General features: G+C 39.0%; 4 protein-coding genes and 1 pseudogene across 9 annotated transcripts; 4 read left to right on the top strand and 1 right to left on the bottom strand.

The window, feature by feature from the left end:
• The first annotated feature begins 845 nt into the window (after positions 1 to 845).
• On the top strand, positions 846 to 5,839 carry LOC9307818. Of its 4 annotated transcripts, none has more exons than XM_021022555.1 (4): positions 912 to 1,435; positions 4,788 to 4,856; positions 5,037 to 5,156; positions 5,253 to 5,839. In XM_021022555.1, exons 1-4 carry the CDS (start codon positions 1,211 to 1,213, stop codon positions 5,451 to 5,453), a joined length of 615 nt encoding a protein of 204 aa, XP_020878214.1. In that variant the 5' UTR covers positions 912 to 1,210; the 3' UTR covers positions 5,454 to 5,839. The 4 variants fall into 4 exon arrangements, with proteins under 4 accessions (XP_002873811.1, XP_020878214.1, XP_020878213.1 ...); XM_021022554.1 differs by lacking the exon at positions 912 to 1,435 and having other exon boundaries at positions 4,316 to 4,856; positions 5,253 to 5,489; positions 5,595 to 5,839; XM_002873765.2 differs by lacking the exons at positions 4,788 to 4,856; positions 5,037 to 5,156; positions 5,253 to 5,839 and adding exons at positions 1,626 to 1,757; positions 1,831 to 2,237 and having other exon boundaries at positions 846 to 1,501.
• On the top strand, positions 2,663 to 4,191 carry LOC110227640. 3 transcript variants are annotated; one of them, XM_021022552.1, is made up of 4 exons: positions 2,663 to 3,200; positions 3,325 to 3,459; positions 3,533 to 3,666; positions 3,813 to 4,191. In XM_021022552.1, exons 1-4 carry the CDS (start codon positions 2,862 to 2,864, stop codon positions 3,814 to 3,816), a joined length of 612 nt encoding a protein of 203 aa, XP_020878211.1. In that variant the 5' UTR covers positions 2,663 to 2,861; the 3' UTR covers positions 3,817 to 4,191. The 3 variants fall into 3 exon arrangements, with proteins under 3 accessions (XP_020878211.1, XP_020878209.1, XP_020878210.1); XM_021022550.1 differs by having other exon boundaries at positions 2,676 to 3,200; positions 3,533 to 3,733; XM_021022551.1 differs by lacking the exon at positions 3,813 to 4,191 and having other exon boundaries at positions 2,676 to 3,200; positions 3,533 to 3,800.
• Positions 5,840 to 6,066: 227 nt separating the features above from the next.
• Positions 6,067 to 12,352, bottom strand: LOC110227639 (annotated as a pseudogene).
• A 66-nt stretch (positions 12,353 to 12,418) lies between these two features.
• LOC110227642 (secreted acidic protein 2-like) lies at positions 12,419 to 13,116 on the top strand. The gene is made up of 2 exons (XM_021022558.1): positions 12,419 to 12,814; positions 12,919 to 13,116. Exons 1-2 carry the CDS (start codon positions 12,437 to 12,439, stop codon positions 13,090 to 13,092), a joined length of 552 nt encoding a protein of 183 aa, XP_020878217.1. The 5' UTR covers positions 12,419 to 12,436; the 3' UTR covers positions 13,093 to 13,116.
• Positions 13,117 to 20,518: 7,402 nt separating this feature from the next.
• LOC110227084 lies at positions 20,519 to 21,922 on the top strand. The gene is made up of 4 exons (XM_021020216.1): positions 20,519 to 20,905; positions 21,140 to 21,271; positions 21,370 to 21,581; positions 21,678 to 21,922. The coding sequence occupies exons 1-3, from the start codon at positions 20,582 to 20,584 to the stop codon at positions 21,565 to 21,567; spliced, it is 654 nt and encodes a 217-aa protein (XP_020875875.1). The 5' UTR covers positions 20,519 to 20,581; the 3' UTR covers positions 21,568 to 21,581; positions 21,678 to 21,922.
• Positions 21,923 to 22,981: the final 1,059 nt, after the last annotated feature.

Below are 22,981 nucleotides of genomic sequence, written 5' to 3'. Positions count from 1 at the left end.
ATATGTCATAAAATCAAGAATACAACAAAAACCAGGAAGATGGGCCCAAATTAAAGTCCGAAACTGGACGTGGGGAACCCACGGACAGTGGCGGTCGGAGCGTTACAAATATGAAAGAAACGAGGAAGCGTGAATATGTCATAAAACCAAGAGTACTACAAAACCAAGAAGATGTGCTCAAATAACGAAACTGGACGTGGGAACCCACAGACAGTGGCGGTCGTGGCATTACAAATATGAAAGAAACGAGTAAGCATGAATATGTCATAAAATCAAGAGTACGACAAAACAAAGAAGATGGGCCTAAAGACCGAAACTGGACGTGGGGAGCCCACAGACAGTGGCGGTCGGGGCGTTGCTAATATGAAAGAAACGAGTAAGCATGAATATGTCATAAAATCAAGAGTACGACAAGGCAAAGAAGATGGGCCTAAAGACCGAGACTGGACGTGGGAACCCATGGACAGTGGCGGTCGGGGCGTTGCTAATATATTGTTGGTTTAAATATATAGATTTTTTATATTTAATTCTATTATATATATCAATATATAAACACTAATAATTGTTTGTGATTCAAAAACACTATTAATTGTTGATTACTAATAATATATATCAAAAGTTATAGCGTTTTACCATAATTCTATATTAATGTCGTTATAAAAATTAGACTCTTGACAAAATTAATTCAATAAATATCCCTAACTTGATAACCCTAAATATTAATTATTAATTTTGGTCTTAATCAACATACAACTCCGCGCTGGGCGCGGAGACCTCCCCTAGTGAAAAAAAAATGAACATCGGCCAACTCGTGTACTATTTCGAGAACTTTTTTAATGGTCTAAAAGGTTTGAAACAAAACTCTGTTATATTTATCAACTTAATATTTACCAAAACACCAAATAGATCCCGATAAACTTTACAATATTTTACAATTGAAGTTCTGTTCCACTTTGGTGTATACATTTTGATAACCGGACTGAATTGAATCACATAACCGAATTTTCACATAATCAATTATAAGTATCATCATAATTTATAAATAACCGTTCCATAAACAATCTACCGGGCCACGTTTCTTTCGCAGGGAAATAACCAAAGATGATGTCACAACCCTAATTACTTACCAACATCGATCTTGTCGCATTGTTGACTTAGAATCTTGAATTGCCAAGTCGTGTTCTAGGGTTCCTTCATTTTTTATCCGGCGATGACATCGGCCAACAACGAATTAACTTGTTCCACGACGGGTACATCGGCCAAGGAGGAGGAGGTTGTCTCTAAAGTCGACAAGGAAGACGACGAAAGCAGCAGCGATAGCGACGGCAGCGACAGCGAGTGGGCTGGGTATAACTGGTTACCGGAAACTGAACCAGAGTGGGACGTCGATAGCTTTGATGGTCACGAGTTTAAAATCAACCCCAGGGTTCGTAAGATGTATTCAAGCCAGGAACTTTATGACAAATACTACAACAACAGGCTTAAGGCTTTCGAGAGTAAGGTAAAAAAATTTTATTCTTTTCTTGTAACCATTGGCATATCTGTATAAGCCTCTTGCAAAATCATTCTGCTTTTATTAAATCAGTAAAAAATAGATGAAAACAAATCTCTTTTGTTTGTTTCAGGGTTTCCTTCCCGATCATCTGAACGGAATCTACAATGTTTATCTAGACGAAAAAATGGATGGCTACAACACTACTCGGGATTTCATGGTAAAGCTTGCCAATGTGTGTGTTAAGAAACACAACGAGACCAAGGTTAGTGAGAAGATTTATTTTTGATTTGTGGTTTTTGGATTATTTTTGAGTTTAATTTATATATTTTTCATAGGGAACGACTTTAGAATTGGTAAATGTTGTGAGAGCTACTGAAAGGGGAGCAGCTACATGGAGGTTTTACATCACTTTTATGGCTCAGGAGTATCGTGATGGGCCTCTTGTTGAGTACCAAGCCAAGGTTATCAAATTCTTAGGGGACAAGGTTCCTTTCCCAGTTCTCTGCAGACCAAGTCCTAAACCAGAAATCTAGATCCTAGATTAATTTAAAGTTTCTTTAAAGGTATATGTGTAAGTCTTCTTTGTTGTTTATTGTGTCAAATTACATGAGATCTCTGACGGGATTGTCTGTTTAATTCTTTTCTTTAATTTTGAACTTGTAATCGTTCTGCCTAAATTGCAGATTGTATGTATTGTTGACACTATATGCAGCGCAGGTTATAAAAGAGTAACAATTTGACAGAGGACGAACAAAATATTGAATTGCGTAATAATATAAGACTAGGCCAGCTAATAATGTTTTATTGGAATCTAATGTCAAATATCCTTTATATTGTAATGATAATATAGGAATTTACTGTTTTAATCATGCCATTCACGCTGAGTTTGTTTTTCTTCTACTAGTCTTCATTCTCAAATATATTACGTTATTTAGTTCTTGAATTTTCAGAGAATATTTGTATGTTAAGTAGGTGACATTGGTAGAGAATTATTATTGTTGTTGTCTCTTTTAAGGATAAATCGTACGTCTGATCTAATTATTTATTTGCACCTGAAGACATGTGCATATCATTATCAAAACTCAAAAACATGAATTAAATTTGTGCCTATTCTCACAAGGCTTCTTCCTATATATGTATTTGTATGTAGCAAAGATTTTTAAATGAATTCGCTTTATTAATTAGTTTACACGAAGGGGTTGGACCGTAGCCTTAAAACTCTTTAGTTTTGTTTTCTATGAGAAGGCCCAAAATAATGAAAGGGTGATTGCGTAACCGTAAATACTTGTAACTTCTTTGTTGTATTTTACTATGAGACATGAGTTTAGCAAATTGTCTTTTCTAGGGTTTCTTCGCTTTTCCAATCATGGATCCCCAATCAATGGATGTTGAGACGGCGAAACGAGCGTCAATGGCGGAGGACGAATCTGCTTCTCCTCTCACGAAAAAAACCAAGGTCGAAGAGGAAGAAGACAAGGAAGACGACGGAGACACGGAAGATGACGGAGATTATGACAGCGACGACGGCTATACCGTTTTTAGAGGTATGAGATTTAAATACGTGCCAGAAAAGGAACCGGAGTGGGATGTGGACAGCTACGATGGTCGTGAATACGAATCAGATCCAGAGGATCGTAAGCATTTCACCAGCGAGGACATGTATAATGAATACCGTCTGGACAAGCGCGAGATCTTCGAGAGTAAGGTAAATATGCGCTTTTATCTTTTGTAAAACGGCTTAGTAAAATGTAAAAACCCTTTTTGAGTTAGATTACTACAAAAAAAGATGATGAAATTATTCTTGTGTTGATTTCTTGGGATTTTTTCAGGGGTTTATACCAGATTACGCAAACGGAATCTACCCTTTTGGGGATCTGGAAGCACCAGCGGGTGAAAACAGGACTAATAGAGATGAGTTGACACATTTGGCTTCCTTGTGCTTTAAGAAACTCAACGAGTACAAGGTAAGTGACAAGTATCAAGGATCATCATATGTTATTTGAATCAACATATATATGAATCTCATTTGTTTGATAGGGAAAGTGTGTGGAATTGGTGAGTATTGAGCGAGCTACTGTAAGCGGAGGAGCTCGATGGAAGATTTATATAACGTGTATGGCTCGGGAGTATGAGAATGGACCGCTTGTAGAGTATCAAGCCAAGGTGATGAGGTATGCTGGAAATTATGAACCTCCCTTTCCCATACTTTGCAGACCAAGCCCTAAACCCTCCATCTAAGTAGGTGATTTCGAGACAAATTGAATTTGTAATGATGGGCTTATTAATTATTGCCTTCTATTTTCTATCTAAATTGCAGATAAATCCTAGACTTGCATAATTGCATTGAGGCATTGAGCCAAATGCCTAAGCCAACATAAATTAGGCAAGTATAAGAAACCATATATGAGTTGATCATGGGAGTTTTGACTCAACTTTAAGTGTCTCCAAAACTTTTGCGATCGACATCGAAGAACTTATCTACAAAATCAAAGATCGATTCATACCGAAACAAGGTTTTGAGAGACTTGGATAGTTGGATAGATGTTCAACCTATGTAATGATGATAATATCTAAATGTGAACCCAAACTCTATATTCATTTTCATATAGTCATGGAAAAAAAAAACATATGAACATCGGCCAACTCGTGTACTATTTCCATAACTTTTTTAATGGGCTAAAAGGTTTGAAACAAAACTCTGTTATATTTATTATTAATTTATCATTCATCAACTTAATATTTTTTTTACCAAAACACCAAATCGATCCCGGTAAACTTTACAATATTTTACAATTGAAGTTCTGTTCCACTTTGGTGTATACATTTTATTAACCGGACTGAATTGTATAACATAACCAAATATCCTACTCAACTATAATTAAGTATCTTAATTTACAAATAACCGTTCCATAATCTACCGGGCCACGTTTCTTTCGCAGGGAAATAACCAAAGATGATGTCACAACCCTAATTACTTACCAACATCGATCTTGTCGCATTGTTGACTTAGAATCTTGAATTGCCAAATCGTGTTCTAGGGTTCCTTCATTTTTTTCCGGCAATGACATCGGCCAACAATGAATTAACTGGTTCTACGATGGGTACATCGTCCGAGGAGGAGGTTGTCTCTAAAGTCGACAAGGAAGACGACGATAGCAGCAGCGATAGCGATATGGATGACGGCAGCGACAGCGAGTGGGCTGAGTATAACATGTTACCGGAAACTGAACCAGAATGGGACGTCGATAGCTTTGATGGTCACAAATTTAAAATCAATCCCAGGGTTCGTAAGATGTACGGCTCTAACCAGCAACTTTATGACGAATATTACAACGACAGGCTCGAGGCTTTCAACAGTAAGGTACAATTTGTTTAAATTAACCTCTTCGCTTACTGGTCTCAATTCTATTTTCTCTTATCGCAGCAAAACCCTTGTGCTTTTGTTAAGTCTTTCTCAGTTTCATTTTTTTTTTTTTTTTACTTACTGCATTCCTAATTGGCTTAAACTAATTTTGTCCGGATCTATTTTGGTTTGGTTAAGGGGTTTCTTCCTGATCCTCTGAACGGAATCTACAACCTTCATATAGACGGCCAGGGGAATCATAGGGATTTAGCTGCAAATCTTGCTAATGTGTGTGTTCAGAAATTCGACGAGACCAAGGTTAGAAAGTTGAAAGATTTACTTCTCTTTTTTTTTTGATGGATATAAATTTCGTGTTTTGGATCATTTGGATTTTGTACATTTTTTTTTTCTCAGGGAACGACTTTAGAATTTGTAAGTGTTGTAAGAGTTACTGTAAATGGAGCAGCTACATGGAAGTTGTACATCACCTTTATGGCTCGAGAGTTTCGTGATGGGCCTCTTGTTGAGTACCAAGCCAAGGTGATACACGCTATAGGGACCGTGGAACCTCCTTTCCCAATTCTCTGCAGACCAAGTCCTAAACCAGAAATCTAAATATATATATATATATATATATATATTAATTTAAAGGTATATATGTGATGTTTTCTTTGTTGTTTATTGTGTCAAACTCTGAGGGGATTATTGTCTGTTTCATTTCGTTTTTAACTCTTAATATTTCTGCCTAAATTGCAGATTGTATGTATTGTTGACGCTAGACGCTAGCGAAGGCTAAGAAGATGCATTGAAGTTATAAAAGATTAACAATACATGCACCAGCTGACGAATAAAATAGTGAACTGCATATATTATAATATGATACTAGGCCAGCTATTACTGTTTTATTGGAATCTAATGTCAAATATCTTTTATATTGTAATGACAATATAGGAATTATTGTTTTAATCATCTTTTAAGGATAAATCGTACGTCTGATCTAATTGTTTCTGCACCTGAAAGACATGTGGATAACATTATCAAAACTTGTGCATATTCTCACAAGGCTTCTTCCTCTCTATATATTTGTAGCCAACATTTTTAAATGAATTCGCTTTAGTAATTAGTTTAGACGAAGGGGTTGCTGGACCGTAGTCTTAAAACTCTTTAGTGTCCTTTCCTATGAGAAGGCCCAAAAAAAATGAAAGGGTGATTACGTAACCGTAAATACTTTTTTGGTTTTAATGTTAAGATTTATACCAAAGAACTGTTACAACCTAAATTACAAACTACAAAACAGACACCCAATAACACAGGAACAGACAGACATGAGATTACAAGGGATAAGAGATATAAGAGAAGTAAACTTGAAGAAGCGAAGGGGAGCGCAGGTCCGGAGAAGGGAAGGACAGAAGTCGATTCCTCAAAGACCGATCAATTGCCAAGCGGAGACTTGCGGCCGATGATGGGATGGAAGTGAAGATCCTAGCGTTTCTCTCTCTCCAGACATGGTAAACTGCCGATTGAAGGAGAAGCTTTAGGATAGTGGTGACATGAGAGCGGTTCGGCTGAGAGATGATCCAGCCCGTAGCAGCAGAGAGGTCCAGCGGTGGAGCCGGTGAAAATTTCGCCGCGAAGTACTCCCAAATTGCTGAAGAGAAGGAGCATTCGAAGAATAAATGCGCATTCAACGACACAGGCCCAGAGACTGATAGCAGGCCCAATCCGAAACAAGCCCAAGTCCAACACAATGCAAAAGCAGAAGAAACCGTACAACGGCTACCTGCGACAAAAGCCAAAAACAGAGCATTAGCAGAACAGACAAATGGTACGGAGGTGACAACGCAAAACCGTTTTGACGCGCTTAGGATCGTGTGACGACAGCTATGCCACGTGATGGTCAATAGCCAGCTATGACAGTCAAGGGTACACTAGGTTTAGATGTAAATCTCTATAAAACCATTGTACCTCTGTAATCGAAAACTAAGTTGAAAGGAAATCAAAATATAAAGAATCTTTCCATTTCTCTTCATATCTTTCATGGTATCAGAGCCATGGACAAATCCATGGAGCTCTATGATCTTCCGTCCCTAAAAATCTCCAACTGTGTTACGGTGAAACTCACCGAACGCAACTATATCCTTTGGAAATCTCAGTTCGAATCTTTTCTTTCTGGGCAAGGTCTTCTGGGGTTTGTCAATGGCACAATCACAGCTCCTGTCAGCATTGTTTCCGGACCACAAGCCACCGGCGTCACTGAAGCTGTCCAAAACCCTGAGTATGAAGCTTGGTGTCGTCTCGATCAAGTGGTTATGGCATGGTTACTCGGATCACTGTCTGAAGACATTCTCAGTGTGGTTGTTGGTTCTAAAACATCTTATGAGGTATGGAAAAATCTCGCAAAACATTTCAATCGTATCTCTTCTTCTCGGATTTTTGAGCTGCAACGTCGACTCCATGGTCTATCAAAAGAAGGGAAAACCATGGAGGAGTATTTGCGGTATCTCAAAAACATTTGTGACCAACTAGCCTCTGTTGGAAGCCCTGTTGCTGAAAAAATGAAAGTCTTTGCTATGGTTCATGGTTTAACACGAGAGTATGAACCTCTAATCACTTCTCTTGAAAGCTCTCTTGATGCTTCTCCTGGTCCATCTTATGAAGATGTGGTCTATCGCTTAAAAGGGTTCGATGATAGGCTTCAGAGTTACAATGCAAGTGATGTTTCACCGCATCTGGCGTTCAACACTTTCAGATCTTCAAACAGAGGTCGTGGAGGAAGAAACAGGGGAAAAGGAAATTTCTCAACCCGTGGTCGTGGATTCCAACAACAGTTCTCTTCTTCCAGTTCTTCAGTCTCAACAGGAGAGAAACCCGTGTGTCAAATCTGTGGTAAAAGAGGTCATCCTGCGCTTCAGTGTTGGCATCGGTTTGATGACTCCTACCAACAGTCAGAAACTGCAGCTGCTGCGTTCTCAGCTCTCCACATCACTGATGTTACAGACGACAATGGTTGGATTCCTGACTCTGCTGCTACAGCACACATCACAAACAACAGCTCACGCTTGCAACAAATGCAACCCTACTTTGGTAATGATACAGTAATGGCTAGTGATGGGAATTTCTTGCCTATTACTCATATTGGCTCAGCAAGTCTCCCTTCCACTTCAGGTAATCTCCCTTTAAAAGATGTTTTGGTCTGTCCTGAAATAGCTAAGTCTCTTTTATCAGTGTCAAAATTGACTAAGGACTATCCTTGTTCCTTCACGTTTGATGCTGATGGTGTTCTTGTAAAGGACAAAGTAACTCACAAGGTTCTGACAAAGGGAAGCAGCACAAGTGATGGTCTTTACAAATTGGAGAATCCCAAGTTTCAGATGTTCTACTCTACTAGGCAAGTCAAAGCAAGTGATGAAGTATGGCATATGAGATTGGGACATCCAAACTCTCAAGTTCTTCAGTCTTTAGTCAAGAATAAGGTGATCCAAGTCAATAAAAGTACCAGCAAGATGTGTGAATCATGTCAGCTTGGGAAGAGTTCGAGGTTGCCATTTATTTCTTCAGATTTTGTTGCATCAAGACCTCTAGAGAGAGTTCACTGTGATCTCTGGGGTCCAGCTCCTGTTTCGTCTATTCAAGGATTTCACTACTATGTAATCTTCATTGACAATCTATCAAGATATTGTTGGTTTTATCCTCTAAAGCACAAGTCAGATTTTTGTTCAACATTCATCAAGTTTCAGAGTTTTGTTGAGAATCTCTTACAAACAAAAATAGGAACGTTTCAGAGTGATGGAGGAGGTGAATTCATAAGTAACAGGTTCTTAAAACATCTTCAAGAATCTGGTATACAACATTATGTTTCTTGTCCTCACACACCACAACAGAATGGATTGGCAGAAAGGAAGCACAGACAACTCACTGAAAGAGGGCTTACACTACTGTTCCAGAGTAAAGCACCACATAAATTTTGGGTTGAAGCCTTCTTTACAGCTAACTTTCTCAGTAACTTGCTACCTACAACAGTGCTGGATAATTCCACAACTCCATATGAAGCTCTATTTGGTAAGACACCAAACTACTCTGCTCTAAGAACATTCGGCTGTGCATGCTTTCCCACTCTCCGACCTTATGCACAAAATAAGTTTGATCCGCGGTCTCTTAAGTGTATCTTTCTTGGATACACTGAGAAATACAAAGGGTATCGCTGCTACTATCCACCAACTGGCCGTGTGTATTTGAGTAGGCATGTTATTTTTGATGAGAGCTCCTTTCCCTTCAGTGATACTTATGTTGGCTCGCAGCAGTCTTCTCTTACGCCTTTGCTTGATGCATGGGTAAAAGGCTTCTCAAATATGCAGTCTTCTTCAGAACAAGAACAAATGGCCGCAGAAACCACCAGCTCCAGTGTTCCTGCAACCAACATTGATCAACAACAACAAGACCAGCTCACAGTTCTAAATATCGAGGGGGAGACAAGCAACAACACATCAAATGAGCCAAATGAGCCATTATGTATTACACCTATACAAAGTATTACCTCCCAAGAAAATGATGCAGTTCCTGAATCTTCACCTATTGGCAACAGCGCTCCATCATCACCTCTTAGACCTGAAAATTCAGTATCTTCAAGCATCTTGCCTTCAACAACAGAATCTATTCATCCTATGACAACTAGGCTGAAGAAAGGAATTGTAAAGCCAAATCCAAGGTATGCTCTCCTTACACATAAAGTTTCATATCCTATGCCTACTACAGTCACTGAAGCTTTAAAAGATCCAAAGTGGACTGCTGCTATGGTAGAAGAAATGGGAAATTGTTCTGAAACGCAAACCTGGTCACTTGTTCCACTTACATCAAAGATGCATGTGCTAGGCTCCAAATGGGTGTTCAGAGTAAAACTACATGCTGATGGATCTCTGGACAAGTATAAAGCAAGACTTGTTGCTCAGGGATTCAAGCAAGAAGAGGGTATTGATTATCTTGAGACATACTCTCCTGTTGTCAGATCTGCAACTGTCAGGGCTGTTCTTCATCTTGCAACAGTCATGGAATGGGAACTAAAACAAATGGACGTCAAAAACGCCTTCCTCCATGGAGATTTGATTGAAACAGTCTATATGAAACAACCAGCAGGATTCGTGGATAAAGATCATCCTAATCATGTGTGCTTGCTCCACAAATCTCTCTATGGACTCAAGCAGTCCCCAAGGGCTTGGTTTGATAAATTTAGCAAATTTTTGCTGAGTTTTGGTTTCATATGTAGTATGTCTGACCCGTCTCTTTTTATTTGTGTGAAGAACAGAGATGTGATCATGCTTCTCCTTTATGTTGATGACATGGTAATTACAGGCAACAACTCCAAGCTCCTCTCTAATCTTCTTCATGATCTCAACCAACAGTTCAAAATGAAAGATTTGGGGAGATTGAGCTACTTTCTAGGAATTCAAGCTCAATTCCACTCAAAGGGGTTGTTTCTTTCTCAACAGAAATATGCTGAGGATTTGCTTGCCACAGCTGCAATGTCACATTGCTCTCCTGTTGCAACACCACTGCCCCTGCAACCTGAGAGAGCTCCACATCAAACAGAGCTTTTTGACAATCCAACCTACTTCCGCAGCTTAGCCGGTAAATTACAGTATCTCACTCTTACCAGGCCAGATCTTCAGTTCTCAGTTAATTATGTTTGTCAGAAGATGCACGCACCAACCGTGTCAGACTTTCATCTTCTCAAGCGAATCCTTCGCTACATAAAAGGCACAACAACAATGGGAATTGCATTCAACAAAGCAACGGATTGCAAACTACGGGCTTATAGTGATAGTGATCACGCAGGTTGCCTGGGAACACGCCGTTCAACTATGGGGTTCTGTACCTTCCTTGGCAACAATTTAATCTCTTGGTGCTCAAGAAAGCAACCGACAGTCGCCAAAAGCTCCACTGAAGCTGAATACAGAGCAATGTCGGAGACAGCTTCTGAAATCACTTGGCTCGTTAATTTGCTTCGAAATTTGGGTGTTCCGCAACTTCAGAAACCGGAACTCTTCTGTGATAACCTCTCGGCTGTCTATCTTACAGCGAATCCTGCGTTTCATCCTCGCACCAAACACTTCGCCACACATTATCACTATGTGCGTGAGCAGGTTGCTTTTGGTGAACTCATTGTGAATCATATACCGGGTCACTTGCAGCTCGCCGATATCTTCACAAAGTCTCTAGCCACTGCTCCTTTCGAATCTCTGCGATTCAAACTTGGCGTCGATTTCCCACCTCCTCCAAGTTTGAGGGGGAGTATCAACGACACAGGCCCAGAGACTGATAGCAGGCCCAATCCGAAACAAGCCCAAGTCCAACACAATGCAAAAGCAGAAGAAACCGTACAACGGCTACCTGCGACAAAAGCCAAAAACAGAGCATTAGCAGAACAGACAAATGGTACGGAGGTGACAACGCAAAACCGTTTTGACGCGCTTAGGATCGTGTGACGACAGCTATGCCACGTGATGGTCAATAGCCAGCTATGACAGTCAAGGGTACACTAGGTTTAGATGTAAATCTCTATAAAACCATTGTACCTCTGTAATCGAAAACTAAGTTGAAAGGAAATCAAAATATAAAGAATCTTTCCATTTCTCTTCATATCTTTCACGCATGTGTCTCATCCCCATGAGAGCATAGAACACAAGAGGAGGGAATATTCATGCCCCATCCCCTAAGTCTATCTCTAGTGGGCAATCTAGAAAGCAAAGACATCCAAGCGATAAGAGAGAACCGAGGCACATATATACTCTTTAAACCAAATCACCTTCGCCCATGGGACAAGAGGAGAGTGAACCCGAATCTGCTCCCAAGTGTCTTTGGAAGAGAAGGAAGGGAGGAAAGAACCAGAGGCGTTGCGCCAAAGAAAGGTATCATGTCCCCTGTTGGAATGCGGCACAGCAGCCTCAGTTAAAGCTGCCATAAACATCTGAATATTATCCGAACGCGCTGCCGGCATAATCCAATTACCATTTCTTGAAGCTTCCACTACTAATGCATCCTGCCTTATTCGCAGTTGTCTAGGTCCAGCCGCTCCAAGAAAAGTTATAAGCTGACCAAAATCTGTCCAAGCATCATACCAGAAAGAGGCAATTTCACCATCTCCTACCTCACAACGCATAAACTCAACAATGGTGGGTTTAAGATGAAGCATACTGTTGATTATTTTAGAAAAACGATTTGACACCTCCTGCAACCAGAAACTCTTTCTCTGAAAAATATTTCCTTTTAGCCAAGCAACCCATAACGAACCCGAGTTAGAGAAAAAATTCCAGATTTGTTTCAACCTGAAAACCACCTCAAACTCCTCAAGCAATCTAATACCAAGACCTCCTTCTTCCTTGGGCTTGCAAATATCCTTCCAGGCCACTCTCGCTCCCGAGGCGGAGCATGTTTTATTCTTCCAAAGGAACGCGGAACAAAGCGAGTCCACTTTAGCATAAAAATGCTTAGGAAGAACAAAAACACTACTCCAAAAATTCACCACTTTAGCTAACCGTAAATACTTAACCTCTTTGTTGCATTTTACTATCTGCCTTTTCTAGGGCTTCTTCGCTTTTCCAATCATGAATTCCCAATCGGTGGCGGAGGAGGAATCAGCTTCTCCTCTCACGAAAAAAATCAAAGTCAAAGAGGAAGACAAGGAAGATGACGGAGATTATGACAGCGACGACATAATCGAAGAAGAAAACAAGGAAGATGACGGAGATGATGACAGCGATGACGTCAAAGAGGAAGACAGGGAAGATGACGCCAGCGACAACGGCTATACCGTTTGGAGAGGTATGAGATTTAAATACGTGCCAGAAAAGGAACCGGAGTGGGATGTGGACAGCTACGATGGTCGCGAATACGAATCAGATCCCGAGGATCGTAAGCATTTCACCAGCGAGGAGCAGTATAATGAATACCGTCTCGACAAGCTCGAGCTGTTGGAGAGTAAGGTAAATGTGTGTTTTTTCTCTGTTTCTTGTATAATTTCCAACGATTTTGCCTTAGATTACTACAAAGAAGATGATGAAATTACTTATTCTTGGGATTTTGTCAGGGGTTTATACCAGATTACGCAAACGGAATCTACCCTTTTGGTGATCTGGAAGCACCAGCGGGTGAAAACAGGACTAATAGAGATGAGTTGACACATTTGGCTTCCTTGTGCTTTAAGAAACTCAACGAGTACAAGGTAAGTGACAAGTATCAAGGATCATCATATGTGATTTGAATCAACATACATATGAATCTCATTTTGTTTGATAGGGAAAGTATTGGGCCATATGGGCCTCGGTTTAGCTTAGCTTAGCCCACAAGATATTGCTGTAACATGTTTACTAGGTTTAACATTGTACGTTTGTATATAAGCCGATGAGGCCGTATCAATACATTAAGAAATCCTTTCATAAACTGCTATGAGGTTTTAACATGGTATCAGAGCCTAGATCTGACCTCTCTTGATCTAGTTTTTAAAAAAAAAATTCCGCTTATTCACCTCTTTCTTTGACCTAATCTCTGTTAAAAACTTCTGCTAACAGAGAGATTTCTTAAAAGATGACTTCATCATCGTCTTCTACCCAGTGGCGGAGGTAGAAATTTATGTTATGGGGGTCAAAATTTTTTTTTTTAATATAAGATAATACACTAAAAACTTTAATATTTTTTTTGGTGTTTTGTAAAAACTGAAATAATATTAGGTGAGTATTTCTTTTATTTAAAGTTAATTATGGGTCTAAAATTTTAGTGAAAATCAAACTTTCAAATATTTAAACTATAAGTTGCAATATTAATTTTGTATTGGGGTCAAAATTTATTATAAGTTGGGGTCGTTAGAATTATTGCTAATGACATATAATGGATTTTTAAAAATTCATGGGGGTCAACTGACCCCCCTATCAAACCTCTGCCTCCGCCACTGCTTCTACCTCGACAAGTTCAGCTCTCACGTCTTCCATGGTTGACACTAAAAGGAAGACGATTTCTCCGTATGACTTGTCATCTAGCGATAATCCGGGCGTCATAATTTCAAGACCTTTACTACGTGGTCCAAATTATGAAGCTTGGGCAACGAACATACGTTTGGCTTTAACTGCACGCAAGAAATTTGGGTTCGCAGATGGATCAATTCCAAAACCAGAAGAAAATTCAGAAAACTTTGAAGATTGGATTGCCAATAATGCTTTGGTAGTCTCGTGGATGAAAGTGACAATTGAAGAGAATATCTCTGATTCAATTTCACATCTAGATGACTCACATGAACTTTGGACACATATTAAGAAGCGTTATGGTGTGAAGAATGGTCAGCGTGTCCAAAGGTTGAAGACTGAATTGGCCACATGTCGTCAAAGAGGATCTACTCTTGACGAGTACTACGGCAAGCTCTCGGGTCTGTGGAAGAGTTTGTCTGATTATCAACAGGCAAAAACAATGGAGGAAGTACGAAAGGAGAGAGAAGAGGACAAGCTACATCAGCTTTTGATGGGTCTCGACGAAACCATTTATGCTACGGTAAAATCCTCTCTGTTATCTCGTGTTCCATTGCCATCGTTGGAAGAGGCATATAACGTTTTGCAGCAAGAAGATGAATCCAAGTTGGCGAGTCGTTTCCTTGCCGAGAGGACCGATGGGGTGAGTTTTGCAGTCCAAACCCAATCTCACTCATTACCGTACGCTGATCACAGAAATCACACTTGCAAGTTGTGTGGAAAGATTGGTCACTTTGATGAGAACTGTTTTAAGAAGATCGGATATCCACCATGGTGGGTTGAGAAGCCAAGAAACAAACCCAACAACAGTCGTGTCACGACAGCAGCTCCGTCTCAAATGTCTCGTGGCCGTGGCTCTGTTGATACATCACGTGGCGGACAAGCAAATGCTGTGATGGTCTCACGTTCGTCGGGTTCAGCTTTGCACACCGCCACAATCACCGACGCGGACAGAGTAGGGTTAAGTGGGTTGAATGATCATCAATGGAAATCACTTGTTCAGATGCTTGAGGAAAGAAAATCAACCTCCACTGAACGTCTCAATGGTAAGTGGTTTCTTGAATCTTGGATTATTGACACTGGTGCTTCTAATCACATGACAGGTTCCCTGGATTTTTTGAATGATATTTGCGACATGCCTCCGGTTTTAATTAAACTTCCTGATGGTCGATTCACTACTTCGACATGTCAAGGAACAGTTCAGTTGGGATCGTCACTACGATTATCTGCAGTGTATTTTGTTGATGAGTTAAAATGTCATCTAATCTCCGTCTCACAGCTGACCCATGACAGTGGTTGTGTGTTTCAGATAACTGATCGTCTATGTGTGGTACATGAGCGCATTTCGAGGACGGTGATTGGTGCGGGTGAGCAAAGAAACGGTTTGTATTTTTTCCGGGGGGTTGCGGTTGCGTCAGCAGTACAAAGGTCGGATTCACAGTCTTTGGCGTTGTGGCACAAGCGTTTAGGACACCCTTCTTCTAAAGCATTAAATTTGTTGGATTTTTCTAAGAGTAGTAGTTCTTTTGATTCACATTCTTGTGAGATTTGTATTCGAGCAAAACATTCAAGAGATTCTTTTCCATTGAGCAATACTACTTCTCAAATGGCTTTTGAATTAATTCATTGTGATCTCTGGGGACCATATCGGACTTCAGCACTTTGTGGTTCTCGATTCTTCTTGACTATTGTTGACGATTACTCACGAGCAGTGTGGATATATCTTCTTACTTCCAAACAAGAAGCTCCAACTCATCTCAAAAATTTTCTAGCTCTTGTTGAGCGCCAATTCTCGACTCACGTTCGTACGGTACGCAGCGATAATGGGTCCGAATTTATTTGTCTCCGAGATTTCTTCGCAGAGAAAGGCATCATTCATGAGACATCGTGTGTGGGTATACCACAACAGAATGGTCGCGTTGAGCGCAAACACCAGCATATACTAAACGTTGCTCGGGCACTTCGTTTTCAAGCCAACCTACCCATAGAATTTTGGGGTTACTGCGCGCTTACTGCAGGCTATCTCATTAATCGCACTCCCACCAAACTTCTCAAGGGAAAAACACCATTCGAGCTGATTTATGGTCGTCCTCCTCCTCTTGAACATTTGCGTGTTCTTGGGTGTCTTTGTTTTGTTCATAATCAAAAACATGGAGGAGACAAATTTGCTCCACGAAGTAAGAGAGCTGTGTTTTTGGGTTATCCTTTTGCGAAAAAAGGATGGCGAGTTTATGATCTTGAAACCGGATTGGTTTCTGTTTCACGTGATGTGATTTTTCATGAGGATGAATTTCCTTTTGTTTTATTGGGCAGTGATGAGAAGATGGATTTGCAGTCCGACTCTTCACCACCAATTCTTCTCTCCGATGACGACATTCAAAGGGCTGAGGATATTGACTCTGCTCCCGCTCCTCTGTCTTCACTTTTGCTTTCACCGGAATCAACTTCACAAGATTCCAGTGAATCGGAAGACCCGGTGACTCCTAGAACAGTGGTCACGCCAGATTCATCTCTTTCGTCATCACCTGCGACTTCTCCCGTCACACCTGCAATTTTTCCCGACACACCTGCAACTCCTCCCGTCATATCTGCAGCTTCACAGTCATCGAAAAAGTCTGTAGAATTGTCCACTTCTACGACTCTGTCTGACACTCCGGTTACGCCTTCTTCATTCAATTCTGATACTCCGGTTTTGACATCACCCAGTCCAGAAAAATTAGGACCTGGCCTTCGTAAAAAGAAACCACCAGTTAAACTTGCAGACTATGTCACAATGCTCCTCCATCAACCACATCCATCGGCAACTCCATATCCAATTGACAATTTCCTCTCTAGCTCACGGTTTACCGATTCATATCAAGCGTTCTTGTTGGCTATCACTTCTGGTACTGAGCCGAAATTTTATAAAGATGCTGTTCTAGAAGAAGAATGGAGAAATGCAGTTCAAGATGAAATTGTGGCACTCGAAGACAACGGTACATGGACAGTTGAAACTCTTCCTCAAGGCAAGAAAGCGCTGGGTTGTAAATGGGTATTCAAATTGAAATACAACGCCGATGGTACGTTGGAGAGACATAAAGCTCGGTTAGTGGTACTTGGGAATAATCAAACCGAAGGTGTTGATCTTAATGAGACATATGCGCCTGTTGCAAAAATGGTTACGGTTCGTGCATTCTTACAACAAGCCGCATCGAATGACTGGGAGGTACACCAAATGGATGTCTACAATGCTTTCTTACATGGTGATCTAGATGAGGAAGTGTTTATGCAATTTCCACCGGGATTTCGTACCGAAGATAAGTCACAGGTTTGTCGTCTTAAAAAATCTTTGTACGGGTTGAAACAGGCGCCTCGATGTTGGTTTGCAAAGTTGGGTTCAGCTTTAAAGGAATATGGTTTTGTTCAAAACGTGTCAGACTACTCATTGTTCACGTTCGATGATTCTGTTGCTTTTCTCAACGTGCTTGTTTACGTCGACGACATTATCATCTCCGGCAGCTCGTTAGCCATTATTGAAAAATTCAAGTGTTACTTAAGTAATTGTTTTCACATGAAGAACCTTGGTCTTCTTCGGTATTTTTTGGGTATTGAAGTAGCTCGGAATTCTACGGGATTCTATCTTTGTCAACGCAAGTATACACTTGATCTTCTCACAACTACGGGTGTGTTAGGTGCCAAGCCGGTCGCTTTTCCTATGGTGCAAAATCATAAACTCGCAGTGGCTAAGGGAGAGCCTATTCCTGACCCACTTCGTTATCGTCGCCTCATCGGGAAGTTGATTTATCTTGGTGTTACACGACCAGAACTGTCATACGCAATCCATATCTTATCGCAATTCATGAGCCAGCCAAAGGAACAACATTGGACTGCAGCTCTTCGCGTTCTTTGCTACTTGAAAAGTAGTCTGGGACAAGGTATTTTTCTCCGTGCAAACACACCTCTTGTTCTTACTGCGTGGTGTGATTCAGATTGGAGTTCCTGTCCTGTTTCTCGTCGGAGTCTCACTGGTTGGTTTATTCAATTGGGTGGCTCTCCTATCTCATGGAAAACAAAGAAACATGATGTCGTTTCTCGCTCTTCAGCAGAAGCTGAATATAGAGCGATGGCTGACACCGTTTGTGAGATCTTGTGGCTGCGTGAGTTATTACCTGCGTTGGGAATTGATTGTACTGCTCCCACGACGCTTTACTCGGACAGCTTATCTGCCATTAGCCTTGCCAAGAACCCAGTCTATCACGCTCGCACGAAGCATATCGAAAACGACTTGCATTTTATTCGTGACGAGATTATACGTGGTGCCATTGTTCCTAAACACGTTTCCACGACTTCACAGCTGGCCGACGTCATGACTAAGGCATTGGGGAAGACGGCATTTGAAGCTTTTTTACTCAAGATGGGTGTTCGGAATCTCCACACTCCACCTTGAGGGGGGGTATTGGGCCATATGGGCCTCGGTTTAGCTTAGCTTAGCCCACAAGATATTGCTGTAACATGTTTACTAGGTTTAACATTGTACGTTTGTATATAAGCCGATGAGGCCATATCAATACATTAAGAAATCCTTTCATAAACTGCTATGAGGTTTTAACAGAAAGTGTGTGGAATTGGTGAGTATTGAGCGAGCTACTGTAAGCGGAGGAGCTCGATGGAAGATTTTTATAACGTGTATGGCTCGGGAGTATGAGGATGGGCCTCTTGTAGAGTACCAAGCCAAAGTGATGAGGTATGCTGGAAATTATGAACCTCCCTTTCCCATACTTTGCAGACCAAGCCCTAAACCCTCCATCTAAGTAGGTGATTACAAGAGAGAAAATGAATTTGTATAGATGGACTTTTAGTTTCTGAACAATGTCTAATTTTCTATCTAAATTGCAAACCCATTAAGTTGACGCCGACCTAACGAAGATCAAGATTTTATTGAAGTAAATTCAAAAACTAATGGGACTTTACAATTTAGATCAATAAGAGAATGTTTCGGAATGACATATCAACATTTTTTTTGTTGAATTAATATTGTTAGCTACGAGCCTACGACCGTAATTTTGAACTATATTGGTGGATAATGGTTAATTTGTGCCGTGCAGTGAACTTACTAAACCGTTTTATTTATTAAATTAAATTAAATTGTTCAAAGGATCTAAATTAAATTGGATGGATATTGTAAAATTGAAACGGTTTAGTTACTTTTGATAGTTTTATTAAATAGCGATATAGTGTATAGACTATAGAGAAGTAATGTAATTCAATCTTCAAAATTAGTCTTGTGAAAAAAAAAGTGTATTTAAACATTTATATTTGCAGCAAACAAAACAACTTGTGGCTTGGGGTACCCTTGAAATTTCCTAAAAACGTGTGACATAAATTGAAATTTAATTTTAGTTAGTTGTTAAATAATACTATTGTACACTTTGAATTTAAGCTAATTCCTTCACTTTTCCCACATTTATATCAATGGTTATACCTACATGACTTTTGTCCACTTTCTTGCGGTATTCTCAGCAGTTACATTTTGTTCTTCAATTAACCTAACCTTAATGGTAAACACTTTGTTTGATCTACCCTACAAAATTATATAAACAGGATAATGATGCATCAACATTTTAAATTAATATATAAATATACAAACATAAAAATAAATTAAAGTATACGCCTATAAATATTAACTTTTTTTTTCTTCTATCAATTTTTTCAATTCCCTTGAGATTTATATGGTCCGTTGCTTTCCTCATAGAACAAACAGTTATATCCTCCGTATCCAACTTCTTATGAGTGTTAACCTCCTATGTTTTTAATCACTTTTTCAACAAATATTTGTATATCCAAAAACTTTTATTGAGGAATGGGACGATTTATGGTGTAGGTTAATTCTAGTATTTTTATCAAAACTAGAGCCCAACAAGTAGTTGCATTTGAAAATAAGATTGAATCTTATTAATCCTAACCAAATAAAAATTACTTGATTATAATGTCAATTTACTATTATTTTTTAAGTGCAAATAGTTGACGTAAATTTAGAAATTAGAAAAGTTGAATTCATTCATTTTATATTTTACTATTTGAGATGAAATAAGTTGGAAAATTGATTCAACTACAAAAATTAGAAAACTGAACAAATTATAGAAGAAAATTGTTCAATCCATTTATTTACTATTTCATAGAAAAATGAGTGAAATGTTGTTCAAATTCTTTTTTTTTTTAACTCAATATTTTCAATCATTTATCTACATGAAAACCTTTGCATACTTTAGATGCAAATAGTTCATTTAAAATAAGAAACTGAAAGAGTTGAATAACTATTAATCTATTTGTTTATCATTTGATATGAATAAGTTGGAAAACTAATTCAATCTGTTTAACCAAATTTTTTTGAAAAAATTAACATTATATAGAAAAAATTGCTTAGAGAAAGAAGTTAATGTTCAATTATTTTTTGTTTAATTCAAAAATTTCCAATCATTCACGTGTCATCTATTTGCACATTTTGTTATGTATTTATTGAAATCGAAAAACGGATCAGTGGACTGCTAAAACGTTGGGTCGTGGGCCGTATAAAATAAGGTTTTGAGAAGGGATTGGGTCTTTAATTAATGGGCCGTAGCCCAAATAGCAGTAATGAAAGGTGAGGGTATAACTGTCAATACTGAAAACTTGGTTGTACTAATTAATATTTTACAGCTGGGGAATCTGAAATCCCCAAATCGAATTGTTGATCTAGGGTTTCTTGGTTTCTCTACAATGGCAACCATACTAAGCGATGAACAGCTGGCGAAACGAGGTTTTACGAAGGATTCATTGGCGTTGGAGGAGGATGCTAACTCTTCGCTCATAAAAAAGCAAAAGATTGACGAGGAAGGCGACGATAGCAGCAGCGATAGCGACGGCAGCGACAGCGAGTGGGCTGGGTATAACTGGTTACCGGAAACTGAACCAGAGTGGGACGTCGATAGCTTTGATGGTCACGAGTTTAAAATCAACCCCAGGGTTCGTAAGATGTACGGCTCTAACCAGCAACTTTATGACGAATACTACAACGACAGGCTCGAGGCTTTCAACAGTAAGGTATATTAAAATTGTCTATTCTTTTCTTGTAACCTTTGGTATATCTGTTTAAGTTAACCTCTTCACTTAATAATTTCTCTTATCACTTGCAAAATCATTCTGCTTTTTTGCTGAATATAGATGGACCAATAGATTTGTGTATGCCTGCCTAGTTAGTTAGTTGCCTACAATTTGGCTTTTATTAAATCAGTAAAAAATAGATGAAAACTAATCTCTTTTGTTTGTTTGTTTCAGGGTTTCCTTCCTGATCATCTGAACGGAATCTACAATGTTTATCTAGACGAAAAAATGAATGGCTACAACACTACTCGGGATTTCATGGCAAAGCTTGCTAATGTGTGTGTTAAGAAACACAACGAAACCAAGGTTAGTGAGTCGAAAGAAGTACCTTTTTTTTTTTTATAAGAAAATGGACACGAATTTCGTGTTTTGGTTCATTTGGAATTTTTATACATTTTTCACAGAAAAAGACTTTGGAATTGGTAAATGTTGTGAGAGCTACTGAAAGGGGAGCAGCTGCGTGGAGGTTTTACATCACTTTTATGGCTCGGGAGTATCGTGATGGGCCTCTTGTTGAGTACCAAGCCAAGGTTATCAAATTCTTAGGGCAGAAGGATCCTTTCCCAGTTCTCTGCAGACCAAGTCCTAAACCAGGAATCTAAATCTATATTTAAAGGTAGATGATACTTGTTTATTATGTCAATTTCATGAGATCTCTGCGGATTATTGTCTGTTTTTTCTTTAACTTTTGATCTTTCTTCCTAAATTGCAGATTGGTATGTTGACGACAAGCTAGCGGAGGCTAAGATGCATTCAAGTTAAGAGTTTTAAGATATGGTTTTGTTGGGTGGGATCAAGTATGAGTGTATGACCTATGACCATAATTGTGTAATGACCTTAATTATCTTATGATCTATGACCTTAATTATGTTGTGCATTGTATGGTTTATGTGTGTTTGTGTGTGAGATAAATTATGGAGTTTATGTGCAATTTGAAACGTAGGTATTTGAATGGAATACATAATGATAAGTAAAAGGGACAAATATATATTATATATATTGCAACTCGTGTTGAAAGAACAATTTCGGGGAAGACCACATTGAAAATTTTCAAGGATCCACAGTTGAATGTTCTTTACAATGCAATAAAAATATGAAGAAAACCTTTGTATTTTAGAAAGAATGAAGAATAACTTAAGGATGCAAAGCCCCATAATTAGGAGGTTGTATTGACTAATGATTTGGAGTGATTTGTATTACATCGACAAATCTTATGTTATTCAAGCATGAATTTTAAAATCATTTCTAATATTGGAAACATTTTAAATTTTTAAGTAGTAGATTTGAATGACTTTTAATGTTAGATTTCATGGAATTTATTAGTTAAAAATATAAAGATCCAAAATTCTATGATTTTAGGTGAAATTTCTCCTTCATTAATATTTTCTTAAAAATCTCTAAACCTGCTAATCAACTCGGCGAATTCCAAGACTCAAAAGTGACTCCGGCTACCACGAGTTGAATGCTAAGATTTGCGTTTGGCTTGTCTTTCACCTATAGTCTTACTGTAACTTTTCCTCAGAATTCTAATTTAGCAACATTCTCTTTGACCTAACATGTGTCAATGCATCAAATGAGATTTTCGTTTCGCTTGTCTTTGACCTATATATAGTCTTACTATAAAACATTAAAACCCAATGCAACTCGACATCCGAGATGTGTCTATGCATATATGCTAAAGAGAGATGTGTCTATCCCAGTGTGACAGTGTCTGTGCATATATGCGAAAAATGAGGTCGTTAAGGTTCAAAGAATAATTTATTTAGTTCCAAAATGTGCTTCGTCGCTTCAAAATTCGATTTAGCAGTGATTTTTTTGGAAACTTCTTTACATGAAGACACAATTGTAGTTATATGAAAAGGTGCAGCTCCATTTAGTATCATCATTTTAAGGCAAAACAATGAAGATGAAGGAAGAAGAGTTGCCGAAGAGCGCCTAGAAATGCAGAGCTTTAGCAACATTTGGTATAAAGGGCAGCGTCAATTTTGCATACAATTATGATTTACATAAACGATA

This window comes from Arabidopsis lyrata (assembly GCF_000004255.2).
Source record: "Arabidopsis lyrata subsp. lyrata unplaced genomic scaffold ARALYscaffold_6, whole genome shotgun sequence".
Classification (NCBI taxonomy): Eukaryota; Viridiplantae; Streptophyta; class Magnoliopsida; order Brassicales; family Brassicaceae; genus Arabidopsis; species Arabidopsis lyrata.
This window is presented reverse-complemented; position numbering and strand designations above follow the sequence as displayed.

Coding starts and splice junctions, on each gene's coding strand:
- LOC110227640 (XM_021022550.1), top strand. CDS start 2,862: ATGGATCCCCAATCAATGGATGTTGAGACGGCGAAACGAGCGTCAATG. Junction 3,201..3,324: donor GCGAGATCTTCGAGAGTAAG/GTAAATATGCGC, acceptor GGATTTTTTCAG/GGGTTTATACCAGATTACGC. Junction 3,460..3,532: donor AGAAACTCAACGAGTACAAG/GTAAGTGACAAG, acceptor TTTGTTTGATAG/GGAAAGTGTGTGGAATTGGT.
- LOC9307818 (XM_021022554.1), top strand. CDS start 4,557: ATGACATCGGCCAACAATGAATTAACTGGTTCTACGATGGGTACATCG. Junction 4,857..5,036: donor TCGAGGCTTTCAACAGTAAG/GTACAATTTGTT, acceptor GGTTTGGTTAAG/GGGTTTCTTCCTGATCCTCT. Junction 5,157..5,252: donor AGAAATTCGACGAGACCAAG/GTTAGAAAGTTG, acceptor TTTTTTTCTCAG/GGAACGACTTTAGAATTTGT.
- LOC110227642 (XM_021022558.1), top strand. CDS start 12,437: ATGAATTCCCAATCGGTGGCGGAGGAGGAATCAGCTTCTCCTCTCACG. Junction 12,815..12,918: donor TCGAGCTGTTGGAGAGTAAG/GTAAATGTGTGT, acceptor GGATTTTGTCAG/GGGTTTATACCAGATTACGC.
- LOC110227084 (XM_021020216.1), top strand. CDS start 20,582: ATGGCAACCATACTAAGCGATGAACAGCTGGCGAAACGAGGTTTTACG. Junction 20,906..21,139: donor TCGAGGCTTTCAACAGTAAG/GTATATTAAAAT, acceptor TGTTTGTTTCAG/GGTTTCCTTCCTGATCATCT. Junction 21,272..21,369: donor AGAAACACAACGAAACCAAG/GTTAGTGAGTCG, acceptor CATTTTTCACAG/AAAAAGACTTTGGAATTGGT.